The sequence below is a fragment of the Lichenostomus cassidix genome, unplaced genomic scaffold (genome assembly GCF_008360975.1).
Source record: "Lichenostomus cassidix isolate B80296 unplaced genomic scaffold, HeHo_3.0 unassigened_scaffold_chr26, whole genome shotgun sequence".
In the NCBI taxonomy this organism is placed as follows: domain Eukaryota; kingdom Metazoa; phylum Chordata; class Aves; order Passeriformes; family Meliphagidae; genus Lichenostomus; species Lichenostomus cassidix.
Genome location: NW_028147268.1, coordinates 925968 through 950659, shown reverse-complemented (window position 1 = coordinate 950659; position 24692 = coordinate 925968). Strand labels below are relative to the sequence as shown.

General features: G+C 53.4%; 1 protein-coding gene across 3 annotated transcripts in view; it reads left to right on the top strand.

The window, feature by feature from the left end:
• The window catches only part of PLXNA2 (plexin A2), a 137927-nt gene that overhangs the window by 10466 nt on the left and 102769 nt on the right, over positions 1-24692 (top strand). For 2 of the 3 annotated variants that reach the window (XM_085044352.1, XM_085044353.1), the window contains exons 2-3: positions 7689-8943; positions 9369-9551. In XM_085044352.1, the coding sequence (XP_084900478.1) occupies positions 7756-8943; positions 9369-9551 (1371 nt within the window). In that variant the 5' untranslated portion in view covers positions 7689-7755. Of the gene's footprint in view, positions 1-6370; positions 6464-7688; positions 8944-9368; positions 9552-24692 lie in introns of those variants that run through there. The other variant, XM_085044354.1, reaches the window with a different exon arrangement.

Here is a 24692-nt window from a genome sequence, read left to right as displayed (position 1 = left end):
TTAGGGCACCTTTTCCACCCCCACAGGCAGAAACACAGAGACCGTTCCTGGGTGAGGAGTGTGGCTGCTCCAGCCCCTGAGTCTCCTCTCCTGTCACCCCCACTGTCCCCACAATCCTGCTGTTTGTCCCCTCTGAGCTGCACAGGGATTTGTAGAGCTCCTGGTTCTGCTCAGGATTTAGGGATATCTCATCCATCAAAGCGTCCAGCCCCTCTTTAGCCTCAGAACTTCTGGCTGATGTCAGATGTGGACGCAAGCAGCTGCTTTCTCCATCTTATTAACAGCTTGGTTGGAGAGGGAGAAGTTTTTAAATGACAGAGATCCTTAGCAAAGAAACGAGAGTTAGTGTTAAAAATAAAGGAAACAAGACAGCTCGTTTCATCTAAACAGAAGGGTTATTAAACAGGCTTGAATTAATCAGAGATCTGCCAGAGCTCTGAAATTGAAAAGCAGGGCAGGGGAGCAGGGAGCACACGAGTGTGAAGGAGCCACTTTCTCAAGCAGACATTGATGCCCAAAGGCTGCAGGAGATGAAGTTCAGCTGCTGGTGGCACAGAGGTGAGGTGGCTGCAGGCTTTGGGCTCCTTGGCTGGAGCTCAGGACAGCAGCCTGGGGGCACCTGGTGGCCAGAACTGATGGCAGGACATGGAGGGACTCTGCCCACGGCCCTGGCATTCAAATTTATTATTTAAATACCAGCTGCAGTCCCCATGGCCCTGACCTCTGTGGTGGTTACTTCCCGTGCTGGGTGGAGCAGACTGGGCAGGGGTGAAGCTGTTTACCCTTCTCAAGGCTCAGGCACCTTGAAACACTGTGAGAAGTGGCATCAAGCACCCCAGTGGTGCCCCTGGCAGGGCAGCCAGCCCTGGTGAAGGGGATTTGGGGGTCAAGGCATTTCCTTGGGGTGGCTGCTGATGCTAGTGGAGTTTGCAGCTCCCAACACTCTCTTCCACCAGGACAGCCTGGCCAGGGCTGGTCAGTGGGCCCTGAATGGTTCTTCAGAGCTGTGTGGCCTCTGTCCTGCATCACCCTGTGTGCTTCGCTTATCCCGTTCATTTAAGGGCTTTTGCAGCCTTGTTTTGCCTTCCCAAAGCCCCGTGATCCCACAGTGGCACCTGGATGATGATTCCTGTGGTGTGTGAGGTGGGAAGGCTGGTGTTGTGAGTGGCAGCTGGAATGTGGAGGGAGGCAGGGAGCTGGAGCTGGGCACGGTGAGGAATGAGCCTCTCCTGGGGGTGTTCCTGTCCTGCCAGGGATGGGGATGGACAGCAGGATGACCTGAGGGTGTGGAGGGTTGGATTAGTGGTTATTGCTGACCATCCCAGGAGATAACCCCATCCTGGACTGGCAGGGACACCACACCAGTGACCCCAACGTGCCCCGAGGTGCTCCCAGGCAGGGCTATGCTGACCACAACCCCAGCCCTGCTGCCTGGATGAGATCCATCCTGCACAGCTGGGATTCAGCATCCCACAACCTGACTCGAGCAAATGCACCATTTCCTGGTTTACTTAGGTAACAGCGCTGTGGCTACTGTGTAAATACATCTGGCTGCCGTGGGGAGCACAGGATAACGAGCACTGCTCGCTGCACGGCGCTGGCACAGCCAAAGGAGCTCTGTTGCAGCATTTCTGTTTAATGGAGTGGCTGGGGACCCATTTAATTTGAAGCTGGGGTTCTTCACTTGCCTGTGGTGTGCTTGGAGTGAGGCCAGGAGAAGCTGCTGCTTATTTTTCTCCTCCAGTTCGGTGGCCGCTCTGTGATCCTCCCTCGTGCTCGCTGTAATATTCTCTTGTAATAAACTGCAGCTGGATGTCACCTGGGGACAGCGCGCCGGGCTGAGGCTGGGGAGATAAAACTCCCTGCCTTGCCACTGGGACCTTTTGCTTAGCCTTGGGCAAATCATTTCATCGTTTAATCTGCTTGCACCTAAGGTCAGCAGCCATTAAATCCCATTTTGTTGGGAATAAAGTCCATGAATAATCAAACGATGCTCAGGTGCACCGGTGGAGAGGTGGATAAAGCTCAGTCCAGCAGGACTCAGGTAGGAAAGCAGGAAAAGCACTTTCTGAGGCACATCAAAGTGGCCTAGATTGCCTGGAGGGGTTGTGGGTTCTGTTTCTGGGGGTCCTTAAGGACAATTTAGAGCAACACCACTGCAGTGATGGTTATAACAGCTGGCCTTGCAGCAGGAGGCTGCACCAGACACTCACAACTCTCTGTCCAACTCTTATTATTTTAACTCTGTCCAAAGCCAGTGACCTGTTTACACACGTTTGGCTGAACCTGAGCCTTCCCAAAACTTGACTAAAGCAGCTATGAAACTTCAGAAGTGTTAAATTTCCCCTCGGTGTCAGACTTCAAGGCAGCCGGGAAAATCCTGGTCTGCTCTGCTCCGCGCTGCTGCACGTCAGCTTGTCACCAGCCTCCAGTTTGTCCTCGGGGACTGCCTGGGGAATCAAGTCCTCCTTGCCCAGCTCCCCTCTCCCAGCAAGGTAATTTATGAGCTATTTCACAGCAGTGCACTCGAGGCTCAATAGCTGCCAGCTGTGGTTTCTCAGAGAGCAGGTGTCAAGTGTCAGCGCGGGGAAAGGAAAAGGTGTCTCATTTCTGCCGCGGAGGTGTCCAGGCTGGGGATGGATTTCTGCAGGAGCCCTGGGGGTTGGTGGGTTAAATGAGTCCAGCTGTGAGGCACAGCTGGGTGACAGTCACAGCTGGGGGCCTGCTTTGGATCTCCCCAGGGATGGGGAGGGAGGAGCACAGCTTGTCCAGGCCTGTCCAGCAAATGTGGGACAAGGCCAGGGGTGGCATTACATGTGCTCGTCCTGCCCTCCAAACCACAGCTGTCAGTTTGGGGCTCAGGGCAGGTCCCTGGTTGGGTTTTCTGTTTCTCTGGGCCTGTTGGGATGTGTGAGCACAGGAGGGAGGTGGAGGCGAGAGGAGGTTTGCACAGTGTGTGTTGGCTAAACAAATATCTGGGCTCTGGACAAATTTTGTGCATAATTCCTGCGCTGGTGTTTGTTATCAGGGAAATGCCTTTTCGTGGCTGGGTTCTGTTCTTCCCCTCCTCTTCCTTGTCCCAGGCCTGGAGGAAGCAATAATCACAATGCTGTGTTTTGCCCTCTTAACTCTTTCTCAGAACTCTGCCGAGCCTGTGAAATGCCATCCCTGGGAATGAGCAGCTCTGGGAAGGGGAGACACAGCTCCTGGCGTGGTTCCTGCTGGTGGCTGCCAGCACAGAGCAGGGACAGGGCGAGCCAGGAAGGTGGATTTGGGTCCAAAACCCAAAGGGTTCAGGTTGTGTTTTAGGAAAAGCTTGTTATTTGTCATCCCTGTGGGGCAGTAACCTCTGGAGAAACCTCAGACTGACTCCAGGCACCTCACTGGTGATTTACAACTTGCTCTTATTGTTGTTGGGGTCAACATATTAAAGAAAAAAAATGCAAAGAGGTGGTGGGAGCTGTCCTGGTTGCTCTTTGTTGCAGAATTCCAGTGATTCACATTGAGCTGCCACTAACTCCATTTGGGGTCAGGCTCTGCTCAGGGTGGTGGCACTGCTGGGTGGGGAGGATGACTGCCAAGGCTCCCCAAAACCCTGCCAGGGGTGGCCAGGGAAACCCTCTGCTGAGGGCATGGATGTGCCAAGGCTTCTCCTGCTGGAGAAAGACCTGAGAACAAGGAAGGCTCATCTGGCCCTGGTGGCCAAAGAGGCAGCACGGAGCATCCAGACCTCTGATCCATGCTGGAAACATCCCAGGCCTTGCAGAAGCTTCCAGCAGACAGTTTGGCTCAGACCTTTTGTCTAATTAAACCCAAACCCTATTAACTACTGTAAGGTCTTCCTCCATAGCTGACAAATGTGTCCTGAATGTCACTCCTTCAAGGGGATCAATCACTGCAGCAGCTTTAAGGCTTGGAAAGGTTTCACAGGAAAATTCCCGATGGGTTCCAGAAGGGATGTGGGCTCAAAGAAATGGCCAGACTCATGGTTTTTCCCCTAATTCTGTTCCCACTTGCCACAAAGAAATTCCCAAACTCATAGTTTTTCCCCTAATTCTGTGGGCAGATCCAATATGGAGCCAATGCCCAGGGAAAGGCTCAGGCTGCTGCAAGGCTGAGGTTGTTCCAAAGGGTTTGCTCTGCCTTTGGGTCTCTCACTTGCAGCCTGCCCTCCTGGTGACCCTTTGGACAATGCTGGGGGTGTGACAGCCTGGTGACAGCCCAGTGACAGCCTGGTGACCTGCAGGGAGGTCAGCACTGGGAGCTGCTGCTCTCCCTGCTCCTGGCCATGAATCTTGTGGGGCTACGAAAAGGGCAGAACCACCCCCAGCTTAGAAAGCAATCCCAGCCCCTCTGCCCCTCCTGGCAGGCTCTGTAATTCCTCAGCAGGGTTTGTGCAGGGAGACAACCCCACAGAGCCAGCGGGGGATTTATGGTCTGCTCCATAAATCCCTGGGGACCCTGCTGGCCTCGGGGCAGGGGAAACACAGGGACAGAGTGGGAAAAGCTTGTGGGGCTGGGAGGGTGAGGTGAGGATGGAGGGGTCAGTGAGGATGGAGGGGTCAGAGCAGGTTCTGGGGTCACTGAAGGCACTGGGGATGCTTTGCTGTGTCCTGGAGGTGCTGCAGCACATCCAAGGGGGTGAAATATCCCAGGAATACAGGAGCTGATGGAGCAGAGGGGATGGGTGAGAGCCCAGTGTGTCAATCACTGCTCACCAGACCAACCCCACCCCAAAAGAAAAGCCACCATGGCCACCAGGCAAACACAGCTGCCGCTCTGGTGACATCAGAATTGTGCCTTTGAGCCGTCATTTGCCACAGGAGATTCTCTTGTTGTTTTGGCTTTAATTTTCCCTTTTTTAATTTTTTTTTGTGCGTGTGTGTGTGTGCACAAAATGCCCCTAATGACAAACCGTGGTGCCCATGAGTGAGTGACAGCTGAAATGAGAGAAATGACTAATGGTGCCTCCTGAAGCCCTGTCGCATGGAGATTAAATGAGCCCTTTTTTCTTCCCCCCTCAATGAGAATCATGGGCATTTGAATAATAATATTATAGTCTCCATTAGGATGACAGTGGGGGAAAAAAATCGGCTCAGACCTGTGATTATTCCTTCAATCTAATAATTATTTAAATACCAGATAACTCCTTTCAGCCTAATTGAGGCCTTTCAGCTGCTTGGGTTTATATTGTGTCCCTGAATTTACTCTCGCTTTCACCTTGCGTTACTAATAGCTGCAGATTGCTTCTGAGGCTGTATTTTAAAACTCTCTTCAGGAAAAAAAAAAAGAGAGAGAGAGAGGAAAAATTAATGATCAAATGGTATTAAGGATCAGAGTTAAAACCTCCCATTCTGCTGGTGTTTAACTCCCCAGGTGTTTGGCCTCCAAAGGGAATTGTAGGATGGTTTGGGGTGGGAGGAACCTTAAAATTCATCTAATTCCACCCCTGCCAGGGGCAGAGACACCTTCCACCAGCCCAGGTTGCTACAAGCCCTGTCCAGCCTGGCCTTGGACACTTCCAGGGGTGATGGAGCCACATCTGGCAACCTCTGCCAGCCTCTCCCCACCCTTTGAGCCAAGAATTCCTTCCAAAATCCCAGCTGACCCTGCAGGCAGTGGGTTCCTCTGGCTGTTTGGTGTCTATTGCTGAGCTCTGCTCACCCTGCACCCCAAAGAGCACGTTTGAAAGCACAGATCCTCCTTCCTGGATGATGTCTCTTGCCGTGGGAAGTGACTGCTCAAAATAGTCCACAAAACCTTCACGGTGAGGCACAGCAGAGAGGTTGGGCTGCAGCTGACAGCTCTGCTCACTGCAGCTCCAGGTTGTGCTGGATTTGTGCTGCCTCGGGATGGAAACATTGCTGGAAAAGATGTAAAACTGCTGTGGTCAAAGTGCAGAGCTGCTGTTGTCCCACACATCCAGATGCATGTAAAGTTGAATTATTTAAATGCATTCATTTCTAGCCTGCACTGTCCTTGTCTCACTTTGCAATGGAACAACTTTTTAACAATTGGAAGCTGCTGAGCAGGAAGATTGTGGGTGCTGAGCTTTACAGCATAACATCCTCCTGTTCTCTGCAGGATCTCTCCCTTTTGGGGCTTCCCTGGAACCAGAGCCTATAGAGGATGATGTCCCAGGACTTGGGGCACTGTGGGGTTCCAGGCAAAGCTGCTCTGAGGCCCCTGAGCTCAGATGTCACTGCCCACCACAGGGAGAGTCTTCCTCCATCAGATCCTTGGGAACATTTGAATTGTGGCATTTGGGAAGATTCTGAGCTCAGGGAATGGTGTTGGGATGTTCACTCAGAATTTTAATGGGGAGAATCAGGGAGTCCCCATGGTGCTGCTCTGGATGTGGGGGAAGGCAGGAGCAGCTGTTCTCTGCCACAACCATCCCAAAAAAACAGGGACATGGCATGGTCTGTGTCCTCCCTGGGACAGAGAAACTGCACAGCCAAAGGTGGGAATGCTGAGCCTGGCAGCGAGAGGGGAGCAGCTGGGGAAATGTCTCCCTGAGCAGAATGAGAAACCCATTACCGCTGCCTCTCTCCTGTCGTGTCTCCTGTCAGGGACACGGAGACGGCAGCGCGGGGACAGAGCTCCTTTGTCACCTCTGAGCAGCAGCCGTCTCCATCTCCCGGCGGGAACAAGCCTAAGGAGAGGCTGCTCGGTGACACTCACCAGCTCAGGGTGGCTGTGCAGTGCTGGGAATTGTTTGAAATGCCTAAGCAGGGCAGCACCCACCAGATCGGGGTGAGGGCACAGCCTGCTGCCCCAGCACCCAGCACAGGGCTGTCCATGGCTCTGGCCTGGGAGGGGATGGGTGCAGGGTTGGTGCCTCAGCCTCAGCATCTCCCCAGGGCTGGGGTGACCCTGAGGTGATGGATGATGTCTCTGAAGTGGTTCCTTTGCCTGCCCAACCTGGAGCACGAAAGGAATGCATAATTTGGGGTAAAGGAGAACTTTGTGGTGGTTTTCTGTGTCTGTGCGCTCAGACCCACCTGTGGTCAGGCTGAGCAAGCTGCCCTAGACTGGTGGTCTCTCCCCTGCCTGTGGTGCTGCTGGAAGGGTTTGGTGGCTGGTCTGACCATGTGCTCCCACCTCGGTGGCAGCTGCTTTTTGGCAGGAAAGTACCTTGTGAAGGAGTTTCTGCCAAAAAGCTGCTTGAGGCACCTCTGGCTCTGGGGAGGGGCTGAGGGCAGATGTCAGCACCTCCAGTGTGTCTGTGCTCAATGAACCTGCCTGCACGAGGCTTCTTCCTCAGGTTTCCAAATTAAATCAGAGAGGGTTTATAGGTAAAGAACAGCTCTTATTTCCTCTGCTGCTTCCAGCAACACACCCTGCAGGAGACATCCTTTTAGCCAAGATTGCAGATGGATGCTCGGGGGTGTGAGCTGCAGGCTTTGTCTTGGGCTGGAGCTGCTTCTCCCTCCCCTGGCTGAGCAGAGCGCATTCCAAACAGCCAAAGCACAGCACAAATTAACATGCAGGGGCTGAAACAAGTGGCAAAGCATCAAGCCTGAGCTGTTCACCACTAAGTTGTGGACTTGCTTAATTCTTGTTGTGCTCAGAGACATCCTCACTTTATCTCAAGGACTGTGTAATTAGAAATCCTCCTTTGAATTTTATCTGCAGGGCACAGGGGATCTAATCCTTTGCTCTGGGTGGTTCTTGTCTCTCCACAGAACCATGTGAGGGACGTTGCCGGGGCTCAGGACACGCACGGGGGACACGGAGTTTGCCTTTCCCAGGATGGATCAGAGGAGGAACTGGCCTCGGGTACTGGACTCTGATGGCTGGTCAGTGGCTCTGCTCTGCCTCTTCCTGGCCTCGCTCTCCCGGAACGTGTCCAGCAACGCCTTGTTCAACACTTTCCACTCGGAGCACCGGGACTGGACGTTCAACCACCTGACGGTGCACCGGGGCACCGGGGCCGTCTACGTGGGGGCCATCAACAGGGTTTACAAGCTCTCGGGGAACCTGACCATTCTGGTGGCTCACAAAACCGGTCCTGAGGAGGACAACAAGTCCTGCTACCCTCCCCTCATCGTGCAGCCATGCAGCGAGATCCTCACGCTCACCAACAACGTCAACAAGCTGCTCATCATCGACTACTCGGAGAACAGGCTGCTGGCGTGCGGCAGCCTCTACCAGGGCGTCTGCAAGCTGCTGCGCCTCGACGACCTCTTCATCCTGGTGGAGCCCTCACACAAGAAGGAGCACTACCTGTCCAGCGTCAACAAGACGGGCACCATGTACGGGGTGATCGTGCGCTCCGAGGGAGAGGACGGGAAGCTCTTCATCGGCACGGCGGTGGATGGCAAGCAGGATTATTTCCCCACCCTGTCCAGCCGCAAGCTGCCGCGGGACCCGGAGTCGTCGGCGATGTTGGATTACGAGCTCCACAGTGACTTTGTTTCGTCCCTCATCAAAATCCCCTCGGACACGCTGGCCTTGGTTTCTCATTTTGACATCTTTTACATCTATGGCTTCGCCAGCGGCAACTTCGTGTATTTCCTGACGGTGCAGCCCGAGACCCCCGAGGGTGTCTCCATCAACTCGGCCAGCGACCTCTTCTACACCTCGCGCATCGTGCGCCTCTGCAAGGACGACCCCAAGTTCCACTCGTACGTGTCCCTGCCCTTCGGCTGCGTCAAGGGGGACACCGAGTACCGGCTGCTGCAGGCTGCATACCTGTCCAAGCCCGGGGAGGTGCTGGCCAGGGCCCTCAACATCACAGCCCAGGAGGATGTGCTCTTTGCCATCTTCTCCAAGGGGCAGAAGCAGTACCACCACCCTCCTGATGACTCTGCGCTCTGTGTTTTCCCCATCCGCACCATCAACACCCACATCAAGGAGCGCCTGCAGTCCTGCTACCAGGGCGAGGGCAACCTGGAGCTCAACTGGCTGCTGGGCAAGGATGTCCAGTGCACCAAAGCGGTAAGGATGGGCTGGGTTGGCTGTGGGAGCCCTTGAGAGCCAGGATCAATCCCTGTCCCAATGCAATACAAGCTTGCAGGGTAGGATCAGCCCGTCTGTGCCTCAGTTTCTCTGAATTCAGAGCAGGCATAGCCCTCTTTCCCTTTAATCCATGTTCTCACCCTACAGTGGTGATGGCAATGAGGGAAGGGATGGTGTTAAGGCAGAATAAAGGTGTGCAGCTTCATGGCAGTCTTTGCCATTCCCACCCCAGGGCTCTGGAAGCTGGGGGAGCACTGCAGAAGGTGGCTGGAGCTGGCAGGGGGTGGCATGTTGGTGGCTCCCACCCTGCTGCGGCACCACCAGTTCCTCCCACACCACCCTGGGCATGCAGGGCTGCCCTGGGCTCCGTTTCACTCACAGCTTCTCAACCCTTCTCTCTCCAGCCAGTCCCCATCGATGACAACTTCTGTGGGCTGGACATCAACCAGCCCCTGGGGGGCTCAGTGCCCGTGGATGGGGTGACACTCTTCACCTCCAGCCGCGACCGCATGACCTCCGTGGCTTCCTACGTCTACAACGGCTACAGCGTGGTCTTCGTGGGCACCAAGACAGGCAGGCTGAAGAAGGTAAGCCCATGGCTGTGGCTGTGGAGAGCTGGGTTTGTCTCTCTCAGGATGCTCTGATGTGTGTTGCTGCTGCTGTGTCTTATGGGTGTTTTCCAGTGTGATACTGGGAGTGAAGCAGGAGTGGAAATCTCAAGATTTGAGTTGCAGAGAGCCTGGGGTTGGTGAGGAAGAGTTCAGCCCTCAGTGCTCTTTGTGTGGTTTGTTTTGAAGTGCCAGGTTTTGGGAAAGGTGCAGTGGAAGCTGCTGCAGGATGGTCCTGGAAAAAGAACCAAACCAGGTCAGATGGAAATCTTGCAATAGTTTTGCTTCCCAGCAATCCTTCTGCACCTGGTGTAGAAGACTGTGAGTTGCAAAGCCTTTGGAGCTGCTGATGGTGGTAGGATTTTGGTCATGGAGAGATAGGAATGGGTTAATGTGGCTGCTTCTGGAACAGAGCCTCAGGGCAGAGTCCTCCTGCTTCCCTCCTGCTCTTCCCCCCAGTGCTGGATGATTGATCAGTCCTGGGACATTCCTCATCCTCTGCATCACACACACTGAGGAGGGCTTTGGTGGGGCTCAGCTGAGAGTCACAGAATGTTTGGGGTTGGAAGGGAGATGGGCAAAGACACCTTCCACTGGACCAGGTTGCTCCAAAGCCGTGTCCAACCTGACCTTGAATGACTTTTAGCCTTTTGAAGTCCAACTGTGACTTCTGAGTTACAAAATCATAGAATATTCTGAGTTGGAATGGAACTCTGAGGAGTTCTGTGTTTAAAATTAGTTTGGAAGTGGCCTTGGGGTGTAAACAGAGGAGTAAGAGCTCTTGTTGGTCTTCATTCGAGCTGGAGCTGCAGCTGGAAGGCAGCTCAGCAGTGGGTCTGATCCAGCTCCAGCAAAACCAGCCTTGGAAATTCTGCCCTGGCAAGCTGAGAGCCTTCTAATTAACCTCAGCTCTAAATGACAGCATTAGGTGAACCTGCTAAATGCAGCCCCTGCTCCTTCATGCCAGGGAAAGAGTTAACAAATGTAATCAACAGCAGGCTGTTAATTTTTTGAGTCCTTAAGCAGCAGGGAATTTCTTCCTCATCTATCCAGGAAGATACAAGGACAGGCAGATACTACACTTGAATGTCGGCATCATTTTAATTACATCAGTTCATTAATATTCATTCAGCACTTTACAAGTGCTGAGTAGTAGTAAATTAGGTGCCTCCCTGGTGCCTCTCGAGTGTCAGTGGGGCAATTTTGAACGTGGGGGAGAGGGAGCTTGTAAAGCAGAGCCCTTCACTTCCCTGCTTCCCTGTGTGGCACAGGGGAGAGCTGCAGGGGTTTTTTTAGCTAAATGGAAGGAAGAGGAGCCCTCAGCACATCCCAAATGCACGTGCCAAGCTCGGAGCTGGGGATGCAGCCTGGGGATGCAGCCTGGAGCTCGCTCTGTGCAGGGTTTGGGGACAGGGGAGGCTCCTCATGCAGAGGCTGTGCCTGCACACGAGGTATTTACGGGCTTGTTCCATGAATTATGAAGGATTACAGAAGCAGCAGTCTCTCCAGCAGGGTTTAATTCCTGGTGCTAGTCTACACTGAACAGTTTTTGATGCGAAGTTAATCCATTCATGCTCCGCTGTCCAGAGGGAGGGCTGTGGAATCCTTCACCTGGAATCCCTCATCTGTTTGATGAAAATTGCCCCATCTCTGGAGTGAATGCATTCCAGACATTCACTACAGTCAGGCTTCCATGGCATCTGCCCTTATTTAACATTAGAGCTGCCTGCAGCTGATGGGATCCATCCCCCTGGAATTAACGGGAACAATCATGGTCCCATCCTCCCCTCTGTGGGGCTGGGGATGCTGCTGCTCTCTCTCTCACAGTCCTGTCTACACCTTCAGCAGATTTTCCCTCATTTGACACGTGGGATTATCTTTTGCATGGCCTGAGAGAGCCCAGGTGAGGCGTGGGAAGCAGCTCTGTGCCGGGCTGAGGGGCTCTGGCTGCAGAGGAGGCGAGGCCTGGGGGAAGTTAACAGGTTGTCTCCGGATTTTGTGACTGTTCCAAGATAACCACACATGTCTTGAAGTCAGCGAGTGCTCAGGATGCTCAGGACTGTTTCCTTATCTCTCCTTCCCCATCTGTGAAAGGACGGTGGAAATGTTCAGCACCTCTGTAAGTGCCAGGGATTTGTGGAGACGCCTTTTCCACCTGATCTCCTTGGTGTCCTCCTCCGTCTCAGATCTGCCCACACAATTGATGTCTGAAAGCTCTGTCACACCTATTCCCTCGCCCACAGCTGTTGATTTCCTTTGGAAACAAGCTGCTGGCTCAGTCTGGGCTTTCAGGGAAGGCGTTTTTGTGTGGCTGGAGCAGTCAGGGAGGCAGCTCTGAAACCTTTCAAATTGAGAATTCCTTACTGGAAACACTGAGTTCTCTCACCTATGTCCTCCCTCCTGCTCTCCTGCCAAAGCACCTCAGCCTCCTGGCTGTGGGAACAAGAGGAAAGGATCATGTTGGATACATAACCACTCAGAATCGTGGGTTCCTCCAACAAAACCATTTTCATCAAGCAAAATGAGAAGGGACATTAATGCAACAGTTAACAGCAACTAAGTGCTGGGGGGAGATGTGTCAGCTTGCTTGTTCTGTTTATGGGCTTCATACAATTCTATCAATATTGATGTGTGATGCCTTTGATTTTGACACTAATCATTGCCATGAATTAAATTTGCAGCCATATAATTAGAACTGCTATTAATAGGGCCTCAAGCTAAGCACTGCTGTGCTAGTTGTCTTTTTCCTGATGGAAAAACGGCATCCACGGAACTCAGCTCATGTGGTTTGCCTGCGAGATGCTGAGGCTGATGTGAAAATTGCTCTGTTCAGAGGGGCTCCTCAGGAAGGCAGATTCTTGGGGAAGGTCTGGCTGAGAGATTTCCCAGGAATTGCACCAGAGTTGCCCTTAAACTTCCCAGCAGTTTGCTGCTCTTGGGATACACAGTGGGAGAGAGGAGGATTGCAGGGAGAAGAGAGGAACCCTCGGTGTGCAGGGCTGTTATGGCCTTGTTTCCATCCCATCTCCCCTTCCCTGTGCAAACCCTCCCATTTATTTCCCCTGCTCACCCCCGAGCTGTGTCAGCTCGGTGTCCCTGTGCACGCCTGGTTCCATCTCATCAGCCTGAGCGCACAGCCTGCGATGGCAGAGAGGCTCACCACTAAAAATCAATCTTGTATTTCATCCCGAAAGGTCTGGTTCTTATTAGGTCTAATAAATCAGTGAAGTGCCCTTCATTCAGCCTGTCAATGCAGGACATTGTTTGTGATCAAGAATAAATAAATGTCTCTTCTCTGTCTGCCAGTCGCCGTCGAGGTATTATTTTTCCATCATGCTGTTTATGCTGGCTGTTGGAAAAATGCAGTTCCTGCAGCCTTTCCTGCCTTCCCATGAGCTGGGAATGCTGCTGGGTGGCACAGGCAAGTGAAAAGTGGGAATGGTGATGTTGTACTTGGGTTTCACCCAGCACTGAATTGCTCAGGTGTGATAAGGATTTAATCAGTGTGCTAGGAGATGCTGGAGGTGTTGCAGTGCTGCAGGCAAGGGCCCAGGTGTGCTTATTTCAGGTGCCCTGAGGTGAAGGATAAAGTGTGCAGATGAAATCACCCCCAATTCTCCTGGAAAAATGAGTATCCCACATTGTCCTGGATACCTGTGACACTCTGCCCCAAGGACAGCCATGCAGGACGTGCCTCAAATCCACCCCAGAGTGTGAGGTCACTCCCAGAGAGCTGCTTGGGATCTGTCTGCAGACAAATACACAGCGCTGGGACTCTTTCCATGATGGAAAACTATTACCTGTTGAGTTGCTGAACTGTGTCCTTGCTCCCCACCTCCACTTTTCCAAGGGACAGCGATGAGTGATTGGATTGTGCCGCCAGAGGAAAGGAGAACTTTTAAGTGCGTTGTTACGTCTTGGGACGTGAGAGTTTTATTCAGCTTGGCTGATTTAATTTGTTCCATTAGTGGGAATAAAAGAGGTCTTTCACAATGAAATATATATGTCCGAACCTGTCCTTAGATGACTTCATTCTATGGATGGTTATCTCATCCCGGTAGTTTATCCTTCATTATCTCCCCCGCACGCGCATTCCGTGGCACTTCAGGAACAACTCGGTTGCATCAGCGTGTGGAGAAGCCAAGAGGACACGAGGCTGTTACTGAACAGATGAAAATCATCCATTTGCAGGCGCCTTCCAAAGGATTTGCCTGGTTTTAGCTGTGGGTTGGGAGGTCAGGGGCTCTGCTGGTTCTGTGGTCAATCCATCACCCTCAGAGCGCAGATCCCGGCATCCCAGCAGAGGTGTGAGAGGGCAGATGGTTCTTGTTTGGCTGAAGAAGTTGTTTAATTGAAAAGTCTGAGGGAAAAAGTCTGGTTTTTGTGCTAGGATGTGAAATAAGGGGGGATTTGTTTGGTCCTGTACTGCTGCTGTGGTTGCAGGAGCTGGGATGCATTTTCTCCCTAAACAAGGATTTTCCAGCCTCAGAAAGTAATTCCCCTTTGCTTCCATCTGTGCTGTCAAACCTCAGAAATTAGTCCCCAAAATGCCCCATGGTCCCTTACATTTGCACTGTTCATAGCCAGGAGCTGGAGTCTTATTAATTGGAATTTGTGCAAGGATATAGGGAAAGTGATGGAAGCCAGAGGAGTGAACTGGGCTGTGTTTGGAGCTGGGGATGGGGCAGAGCTGCCAGAGCCCTCTCATCTCTAGGTCTGAGCACTCAGGAATGTCCCTGCCACCTCCTCATGGCACGAAATTGGCCTCTCCTTCTGCCAGCATCCCTTCCCGGGGTCTGCTGTCTGCTGCCTGCCAGAGCAAGTCCAATCAGGAAAAAGCCAGGAGTTGGCAGATATTTCCAGAGCTGCTGGAGAGCGAAGGGGCAGGTGTTCAGGAAGTGCTGGGGATGGGAAATGGAGCCAGGTGAGCTCTGAGGCTGCTTTAATCTCATTTCTTGGCTCAGGAGATGGGGATGACTGTGGGTTTTACGCAGGTTCAGGCACCTTGAAAAATCAGCCCGGAATTTTGGAGGGCATTTGGTTCCGTTCTGGATGGAGTGGGGTTAGTGGGGCTGTGAGTGGCTGAGCAGCTTTATCCATGGAATACATCCTGCCTGGAATACATCCATCCTGCCTCTGGAATCATGGAATTGCTGGGGCTGCAAGGGACTTCCCAAGGCCATCCAGCCCCACAATGAGCAGGGACACCTCCAACCACCCCAGGGTGCTCAGGACTCCATCCAAACAGGGATTTTATCTCAAACATCTCTAGGAGATAATTCATCCTCACACCTTGCCTCGGAGGTATTATCTCCCTTATGAGCATCAAGTGAGGCAGAAGTTATTCCTCCTCCGTTTCACAATGTTTTCATCAAGTTCAATAATGAGTTTCTACTCGGAATGATCTTGGTGAAAAACATCACAAAATTCCAAACTCTTCTGGGAACTCCTGTTAGTTTTCCTGCCTTGTCCTGTTTTTCTTGGAGTGTGGAGCTGAAGGAGTTGCTGTGCTCTGGGTGGTGTTGGGTTTGGGAGTAGGGCAGTGTCAGCCTCCTGCCTTTCCACTCAAGAGTCAAGAAGTTCATGCTCTCTTTACTATAAACATATTTTTCTGCAGGCTTTTAAAATCCTCAGAGGTCAAAATAACACAGGTTTTGGTCCATTTGTAAGATCTTCAATCCCTGGGTGGCAAGAAATACTGTGAGAAGACCAGGCTGTGTTGCTTCTCTAAATGCCTCCTCGAGGCAGAAAAAACAAATGTGGAAACCACAAATGTGCTGGGGGAGACTGGGGAATGTGCAGGGAGAGCCTTGGGCACTGCCACAGCCCCTGAGCTGCTGCTGCTGCTGCAAAAAGGTTGGGATTTGGGGACAATCAGGGGGTGAGATGCCATGGAAAAGCAGCAGGGCTGTGGTTTGAGGTGGGGATGGCTGTGAGGCTTCCCTGGGTGTCTGATGATGCTCCTTGAACATTCTCTCCATGCCCTGATGGATCTCTCAGCCCGTTGGGTGCCTTTTGCTGCTGGCTGGGGCAGCACAGCGTGTGCAGGGCTGTGAAATGGTGCAGGTTTGGGATGGCAAATCCATCAGCAGAGCATCTTCCCGGTGTTTACAGGCAGGCAGGGATGGGGCACGAGCAGTCTGTGCATTAGCAGAGTCCATTAGTCCTGCTATGATGCATGAGCTCCACACCTCCCCTGCCCTTCACGAGCCTCTGCCCCTTCCTGCCGAGCAGAGCTCTGCCTTGCCTTCGGGGAGCTCTGCAGGCAGCCCAGCCTGGAAATAGCAGCAGGAGAGAAACCCTGCTTTGAGGAGCTGCTGGGCACAGGGAATGCAGCACCCCAGGGGATTTGGGAATTCCAGAATTCCCTGGAGGTGTGGAAGGGCCATGGGGTTTCCTGGCTGCGACCTGGGCAAAAAAACCAGCAAAACTTAACCTGAGCACTGCCCAGGCTGTGAGCCAAAGCTGTCATTCCCATGGGGTTTGCTGCTGAGCTGGGGGAGAGAACCCCAGTCACTCCCAGTTCACACTGGGAGCTCACTGGGAGCAGGGGCTGATGGTGGAGGAACAGAGAGAGGGTTTAAGGCTCTGATTCCTTGGACAGAGATGCAAACAGGGGAGAACAGGCAGCAGCACAGGCAATAATTAACAAGAGGCTTCGTCAGCAATTGTCCCGTCACCCCTGCCAGCATCTCCTGCCCTGCACCTCTCGAGTTGTTCTCTCTCACTCAGTTACACAGCTCTGCATCAAACAGATCCATGTACATGAAAGTGATGTGCATTTAAAATGAATGTACACATCATACAGCCTCGCTCCTATACAGCACGGGAAGGGGTTTTTTTGTGGTTAGCTGCTAAATTATTTATTGTGTGCCGGGCTTTAATCTCATAAAGCTGCCTGCAGGCCTTAGGCAAAGCAGCCTGAGAATCCTGGAAAGCTGGGAGCCAGCAGCACACAGAGCTGGGGGACTGCAGGTGGGAATTGTTTGTCTTGAGTTGCTCATGAAAGGCAGTGGCACCCCTTAAATTGGGCACTGCCACCAGTTTAGAGTGTGATTTGTATTTGGGCTTGGAGAGGATGCCAAACCAGCTCCCTGTTAGTGTAAAGAATAAGAGTCAGACCATTGAGCTGCTGAGAGTAAAGGGGAAAGGGGAAAAGAGTGAAAGAAGGTGTTGCCCAGAGCCAGGGCTGTGCCTCCAGCTGGGAGCTCCACCTTCCCAGCGACCAGGAGAGCTCTGCAACCTCGAGCTGCAGGGAACATTTGGGGTCTAATGCAGTGTTTGCTGTCACCAGTGGCTGATGAGTGGGGAATCAGAGCATCTCTCTCCCTGCTCCCCTTCCAGCTCCTTTGATGCTCTTTGCCTGATGCTCTTCAAGCTCCTCACTATGAGAGAATTCACACCACCAGGGCTGCCCTGGCCTTAGGTGCTGGAATTAGTGAATAACAGAGCTGGAATAAAACCAGAGGCTCCTCCTCCAGCCTTCCCCTTCCTCCTGACTCTCAGCCCAATTGCACTTCTGGAGTATATTTGGACTAAATCATTCTGCAGGGCTTTGAAGCCAAAGGGCAGAGGCTGTGATCCTCTCTGCTTTTCTTCTCAGGATTTCTTTGTGCAGAGCCTTTCACACCAGGAGCTCGGGCTCGTTACTGAGAAATAAATAATTAGAATATCTGGAAGGTGCAGGTTTAGTGGAGGAGAGGCTGAGGAGTTTCAAACACACACAGGCTGCTTTCTGCCCCTGTTTTCCCCACCAGGAAAAGGGATAACAACACTTTCTGACTTCACAGGGAGTTCAGCCCAGGGCTTGTAATCCAAAGTGCAAAGAAAGCAAGATAAACACTGACCTTCCCTGTCAGCAATCAACAGATGATTGCTGTATTCCAGAATATTGTATATTGTGGAACAAAGCACATCTCATCGCATAGGGCATATTTTTCACTATTTGCCATTGATTTTTCGGGGAGTTTGGCCATGGCAGGGTGCAGGTGTGGGGCTGGGACCAGGCTGATTCCAGCAGCCCCAGAGTGGGGATTGCCAGGGCAATGCAGCAGGAACTGAACAGAACAACAGCACCGAACACCAGCTTTGGGGTGAGACAGGCAGCTCAGCATTTGCTTGAGAAAACAAACAAGTTTCATGTTTTTCGAGTGTGCTGCAGCGAGCCTGCCTTGTTCAGAGCCCTGTGATCAGAGGCACCAGGCAGCCCAGGTCCAGCAGGAGCTGTGCTACTCCTCGAGGAGCATTAAAGAGCAGCCCGTGCCTTCTGGAAATTGTTGATAAAGCTCTCTTTTTTAGAATCATTTTTGCTTCTCCAGCACAAATGTACTACTGCTTGTTTGGATGTGTTGCTTTCTTCATTCACTTTTATTATTAGGGACATTTACATGAAAACAGCATTTATGTTTTTTGCTCTCGCAGCACATTTCCCCTTGGCAGCTGCATGGAAGGAGATCTCCACCTTCCCTGGGAATGGGGCTGCCCTCTCTCCTGGGGATCAGGGATTGGGATGAGGACGGGGATGAGGATTTCTCTCTCTCCCTGTGCTCCAGAGGGGATTTCCCCCTCCATCCCCAGCTCTCCACTCCCTTTCCCCACCGTGCAGGTTCACTGGGATGCTGGGTGCATCCATCCCCTCCCGAGCACAGGAATTATTTGCACTTTCCAGCAGAGTGAAATCCTGGAGCAGGCAGGAATCCTCCCAGGCTTTCCCTGAGTGCCTGGCTCTGCCTGTGGAGCAGTTTGGGAAAGGAGAGCTAATGGACATGTCTGGCAGATAAGGAGTGCAGTGATAATGTAAATTAAAGGAAAAACCCGAAGGCTGCTGTTTAGGGCATGGTGATGACATAGCAATGTGGGATGATAGATTTATCCACTCCAGCCCTGCTGGAAGAGGCAACACGAGCCAAACTCTGCCCTGGATGGACACCTGGAGAGGAACCTGCAGCACCTTTCCCTTCTCCGTCTGCCTTGCTTGGCTCTGCAGATGGAAAATGGAGATTCCAGATGTGTAAAGCACATCTTTCATTTCCTCTCGCTCCATTTCTGCTGCAGCTCTGCTCTGGGGCTTGGCATTCAGGTGGAGGGTTTTCTTGCTGGCATCTCGAGAAGCTCAGGATAAGCTAAAAAACAGGAGAGAAGCCTTCAGGAGGGAGGAGCAGCCCTCTGTGGGGCTGTGGGGTGGGGGACACCCTCCTGAGTCCCCACAAGTCCCCTCTGCTCTGCCCTGGCCCAGCTCAGCACCCCCAGCCTGGCAGGAGTTCTGGGGCTGCTGATTCATAGAAGCAAACGCTTGGAGAGGTGAAATTCCTCCCCTGTGTGCTTCCCTCACCCCTGACCCTGCTCCATTTCTTCCTGCTGACCCCTGAATTTCAAACCCGACCTTTGGGATCACGGGGGAGGGAGGAGAGGCAGCAGGGCAGGGAAAGGGCAGAGTGAGTTTGGCTGTGGTTGGGAGGTGGGGGAGGCAAAGCTGAACTCCAAATGATGGCTGAGATGCTGTGGGAAGCTCTGGGATCCCCTGGGATGCTCTGAGATGCTCTGGGATGCTCTGGGATGCACTAGGATTGTTCTGGGATGCCAGGGGTGACCTCGGGGCTGTGGGGATGTGTGGGGTGCTGCAGCTCCATCCCTCAGAATCCATCTGGAATATTTTCCTGTGCATTCAGCTCCCTGAAATGTGCAATGCACCGAGGGCTGAGCTCCTGAATGTCTCCCCAGGCTGTGCTTGCCTTGCCCTCAGTGCTGGGCTGTGGGCTGAGGGTGGGCAGCACAGGGATGTCTGGGCTGCTCGTGGCACTCAGCTCTGAGCCCCTGGGCTCATGGCAGCTCCTGCTCTGTCTGGGGCTGTGGGGCTCAGCTCAGCCTGCCTGGGCTGGGGCATGTCTGCTCTGAACCCAGACAAACCCAAAATTCTGCTCTGCTCAGGCTTCCCTCCCTCCCTCCCCAGCTCATCCCAGCATGGCTTTGGGCTGCTCCTGCCCTGCTCAGAGCAGCACTGGGGATTCTCCTTCCTGCACAGCAACAAAGGCAAACAGAGCTGTTCCACCTGCAGGAAAATGGCAGAGGAACAGTTGCCAGGCTGAAGGAAGGGTGGCTCCAGGGTTTGGGGCACAGGGGACAGTCACCCCCTTGGTTGTCCTCTTGGGATCTTCACCCTCATCCTCATCCCTGCTGCAGCACAGCCCTTGGCCTCCAGCCCTGCTGAGTTCATGACTCCTGCTCTCTCACACGCTGCCTGGGGGGATTTCAAGCAGAAGAGAAGAATCCCTGCTGTGTCACACTGAGGCAGAGTGGCCCAATCCATCTCTGTCCCCCTGGGAAGGTCCCTGTCGATAGAGTTCTGCATCTCACCCTGCGAGTCCTGGCAGGGCTGTGGAGGCTGGGAGGGCTGATATCCCTGCCAGGCAGAGGCTCAGCCCAGGGCATGTTGCCTCACCCAGAGCAGGTGCTGCAGCCCCCCTGACACCACAGGGGCTCTGTGGGAATGAGGATGCAGTAAATGTCTCCTGCTCCCAGATTTATTCCTTCATTAGCTATTTAAACCCATTCTGCTTCTGTGAGGGAGGCTGCTGCTGTTTCTCTCTGTGGAATAAAGGTGGGGGCTGCAAAACAGCTCTGCCCCTTCCCAAAGCCCCCCAGACCAGCCAGGTTTGGGCAGGGGGAGCTGGAATGGGGCAGGGAAGGGCTGGGGGTGCTTTGTTCAGCCTCTGCAGAGGTTATGGGGGTTTGGGGGGAGAATCCCAGCAGAGGGGTGAGCAGGAGGGGCTGGAAGGGCTGCAGGGATGGTTCTATCCACACTGGGATTGGCACATCCACACTGGGATGGTCCCAAATCCCAGTTTGGGGAGGTGTTGGGCACGCAATGGCATGGCCAGCAGCAGCTCTTTGGCCACCCCACAGCAGCTCAGGGACCCCCTTGGCTCTGTCACAGCAGAGAGGAATCCCCCAAGCTCCTTCCTCCCCTTCCTCCCCTTCCCCTTTCCCACCCAAACCCAGGCTGGGCCATCCCAGTGTGCAGCATTTTCAGGAGTTGCAGGAAATTCTCTAAAACTGTGCAGTCATGGAAGCAGACGGCTCTGGGAAGAGCTGAGAAACTAAAATTAGCAGGAGTGCCCCAGGCAGAGGCCACCTGGGGCTTTGTTTCGTTTCGCTCTTAACTTTCATCTCTTTTATTTATAATTTGTGGCTGATTGATTATTTTTTTTTCGCCTTTCCCTCCTTTGAAAACGAGGAGCTTTGCTGGCTCATGGTGTGTAATCCTTGCGCTCCCAAGGGTGGCTTTGCCTCTCTTGCCCCAGTTCTGCCTGGTTCCTCCCCCTGAGCAGCAGCATCTTCCACCACCCAGCAGCAGAAGTGGGGGAAAGCTCTGGGTTCATCCTGGACCAAATCTTCTCTCCATCCCTCCTTGGCTGATTTTTTTGTGCTCAGTCCTGCTCCATCCCAGGTCCTTCTCTCAGGTCTTGGACTTCTGAGCACTGGAGGACCCAAATGTGGTGATTTCGGTGTTTTTTAGAAGCTCTGATGGCAGCAAAGGAAAATCCCCAAAACCTCCCTGAGCTTGGTCAGGTTGGGTGAGCTGCTGGAGGGGAAGCTGGGCAGGATTTGTGCTGATGGGAAAAGGTCTAAATCCCCTCCCCAGCCCTGAGCAAAGCACCTCCAACCCCTTCAGTGTTCAGTTTATTCTTCTAATGAGGGTTGATTTCAGCAGCCTGACCCAGCCTGGTGTTGTTTGGTGTGAGGTGACCTGACCCCTGTCTGCTGAATCCCCTGAATTCCTGCTCTGCTGCTTCACTCCAGCCCCAGCTTTCAGTGCTGGGCTCGGGGATGAACTCACAAACACGTTCGGGTGATGTTGGAGGGTTTGCTCACCACTAAAGCATCCCAGAGTGTGCCTTGAAATTGGAAACCTGGCAGAGGGAGGAGCAGGGATGGAGTTGGTGTCCATCAGCCTCATCCACAGGCTCAGGGTAACACAGATTTCAGTCCCCAGCTTTGGTCAGCGTGGATCAGGATTTCCTTTTGCCCCTGCAAAAGAAATATTCATCTGGGAAAAGGGTGTGTTTTCAAAGCCCAGAAAATCCTTCCCTCCCCCTGAACCATTGTTCTTCCCTGCCACGTCTCTGGCTAAATTAAGACTTTCTTAGAAACGTGCAGGTTAAAAGTTTAAAAGCTTAAGGTTTCATTCATAATTCACATCTCAATGAGGCTTTGATTCCTGGCGGGGAGCAGCCGCCGGTGGCTGCAGTGAATGCTGATAGGGGAGCCCAGCACCTCTGCCTTCCCTTCTGAGCTCCCTTTTCCCTGGGAGGATCCCAGGGGCTGCTGGGGAAGCCAAATGTCCCCTGTGGGGTCACTGCTGTGAGGTGACCCAGGCCAGCAGCTGCCACAAGCAGTGAAGGTGTGATGGCTGCTCAGGGCCCTGTGAATGATGCCTTGAGAAATGGTTACAATATGAAGCAGACACAGCAGTGTAGGGAAAAGGGTGTTACCTTGGTTTAATAGGATCCTAGGTGCTCAACCCATCAAAGGTGTCCCTGCCCATGGAATGGGGTGAGATTTGAGGTCCCTTCCACCCCTGGCTGGATGAACAAACCCTCCCTGCAGAACTGACATGTCTGTGTCCCTCTGGGAGCTCCAGCCTGGTGTTCTCCCGTTCTGAGGAGGAAGAGGAGGCTCAGAGCAGGTCCTGCCCAGGCAGCAGGGAGGCTCTGCCTTCCCCTGCCCAGGCTGCTCCTTCCCCTGGCTCTCCCTGGCACTCTGCCCTCCCTGCCCTCACCCAGATGGTCTCTGCAGCTCCTGTCAGCCATCCAGGAATATTTCCCCTGTGCTCTTCCCATCCTTTCCAGCAGCCTCCTGGCCTGCCTGAAGCCTTTCAGCCTTAATCTCCTCTTTGTGCCTCCGAGGCACCTCTGCAGCTCTTGGCTGCCTCATGGAGCTCCAGCCAGGGTGGCTCTGCTGCTTTTTTGGGTGAAGATACCCCATCCTCCCTTTCCCCATCCTCCCCCTTCCCCCTAATACTGACACTTTTCAGAGGGATTAAAGAAAGAAGTGCACCAGCCCGGCGATTTGGCTTGAAACTCGTCCCTTTTGAGAATCTTTTGCCTGCATTATCCAGCAGATAAATCTGCTTTCAGCTGCCTGTCTGTGCTGGGAATGGCAATGGCAGGGAGCAGCCCCCAGTGCTAATCCCCCTCCCCAGGTGTGCTGCCACTTCCATCCCACCCAGGACCACCAGGGCCGTGCTGGACACAGGCACTGCTCTCTGCCTTTGGCCCTCTGGTTGCTATTCTTCACAATAATTTTCATTGGAGATGTTAATCTCAACAAGGAGATGTTTTTTTCCTTTATTTTCCATTGCTTCTCCCCCTCCCAAACTTCTCCAAAGGATCTGCTGGCAGCAGCACGCCGTGGGGCAGGAGGGCTCTTGGCAGCAGCTCAGCAGAGGGGATTGGATTGCAGGAACAGAAATCCCTCCACACTGGGAGCTGGTTTCACTCTGCCATGTGGCATCTGGCCTCGGAATGCTGCCTGTCCCTGCCCCGCTCCAGGTGACACTGGTGGCACTGGGGGTGGCCTGGCTGCTCTGTGGAGGGAATCACCAACTGAGCATGGCCACTGCCTTCAGGTGTCTTTGGGGTGGGTTTTTTTTTTAAGACTTCTTAAAATCTTCAGCAGATTAAAAATCTGCTGAAAGTTGGGCTAAGGCAGCTGCTCTCAGCTCTGAGCATCTTCAGCTCAGAGCAGCACGTGGGGCAAGACAGGGTTGTGTCTCTGAAGGGACTTGGCAGCTTTGGGGGAAGGTTTGGAGTGTGGCAGAGGTTGGATCTTCCTGTCACTGCAGGATCCACCTTTGGGGGTGTTTGCTGAGCTCTCTCAGGGTGCTGGCTGTGAATTTTACACCAAGTGTGGCTGTCAGACCCCAGGGAAGGTCTGGGCTTTCCCCTGGAGTCACATGGCTGATTTTTCCTCCCTCAAGTCCCCCAGGGGTTCCTCCTCACCTCCTTTCCCCTTCCCTTCCCTGCCTATCCAAAGCTCCCCCAGGATTTCAATCTCCCCAAGGCTCCAGCATTGCTCAGCAGCACAGAGCTGGATGGACACTGAGCCAGGTCTCTGCTGATAGCACAGGTGCCAGGGGCAGCGAGACAAAAACACTGACTTTCTTCCTAAAAAGGGCAAGAAAAGGGCAGCAAAAAAACCCCAGGAGCCCAGGAGAGGCACTGCTGGAGGCACAGGACTGGTTTGTGCTCAGGAAGACATTTCCAAAATGCGCCTGCTGTAAAAGTTGTCCCAGGGCTGTGTGGCTTTGCCTTTTGCTGTCCTTTTCCCCTCCAGCATGGCTCTGTGCTGTTCCCTGCCCCGAGGCACTGCCAGGGTGGCACAGCCAGGCTCTGGTGGCACTGCCAGGGTGGCACAGCCGGGCTCTGATGGCACACTCAGGCTCTGGTGGCACTGCCAGGGTGGCACAGCCGGGCTCTGGTGGCACAGCCAGGCTCTGGTGGCACTGCCCGGCCCTGGTGGCACAGCCAGGCTCTGGTGGCACTGCCCAGCCCTGGCAGCCCCTGGTGCCAGCTGGAGCAGGGATTAGAGCCCAGCCCGGCTGCTCTGGCAGCTGCTGTGTTAGCTGATCTGTGCCTTTGGTGCTCTGCTGTGAACCTTCACAGCCATTCCTGCAGATTTTTCCAGGGGTCAGGTTGATAATGAAGGGATTAATTTAATTCCTCTCGCCCTCAGCCTGAGCTTCTCCCGCAGCTGGTGTGTGCCTGCTCATCTGGTGGTGTTTTTATTGGCATCACTGGGGCTCTGCCCAGGTTTGGAGCTCAGGAAATCCTTGGTTTGAGGTTGTCCCCATGGGCTGGGGGCTGGGGGATGCAGCATCTGACAATTCCCAGAGCTGCACAGGAATAAAAAAAACCAATCAATACTGAAAACCCCAATAATGACTCAAGTTTTGACTTGGAGTGGCCAATTGCAAAAATCATCTCCCACCAGTCCCACTGCACAGCTCAAGCCCAGCCCTGTGACCTGGGGGGCTTTGGGGACCCTCGGGTGATGCCCCAGGAGTGGCACAGCTTCTCCTGTGTGTCCGTGGGTCTGTCCCTGCCCAGGGAGGGACAGAGG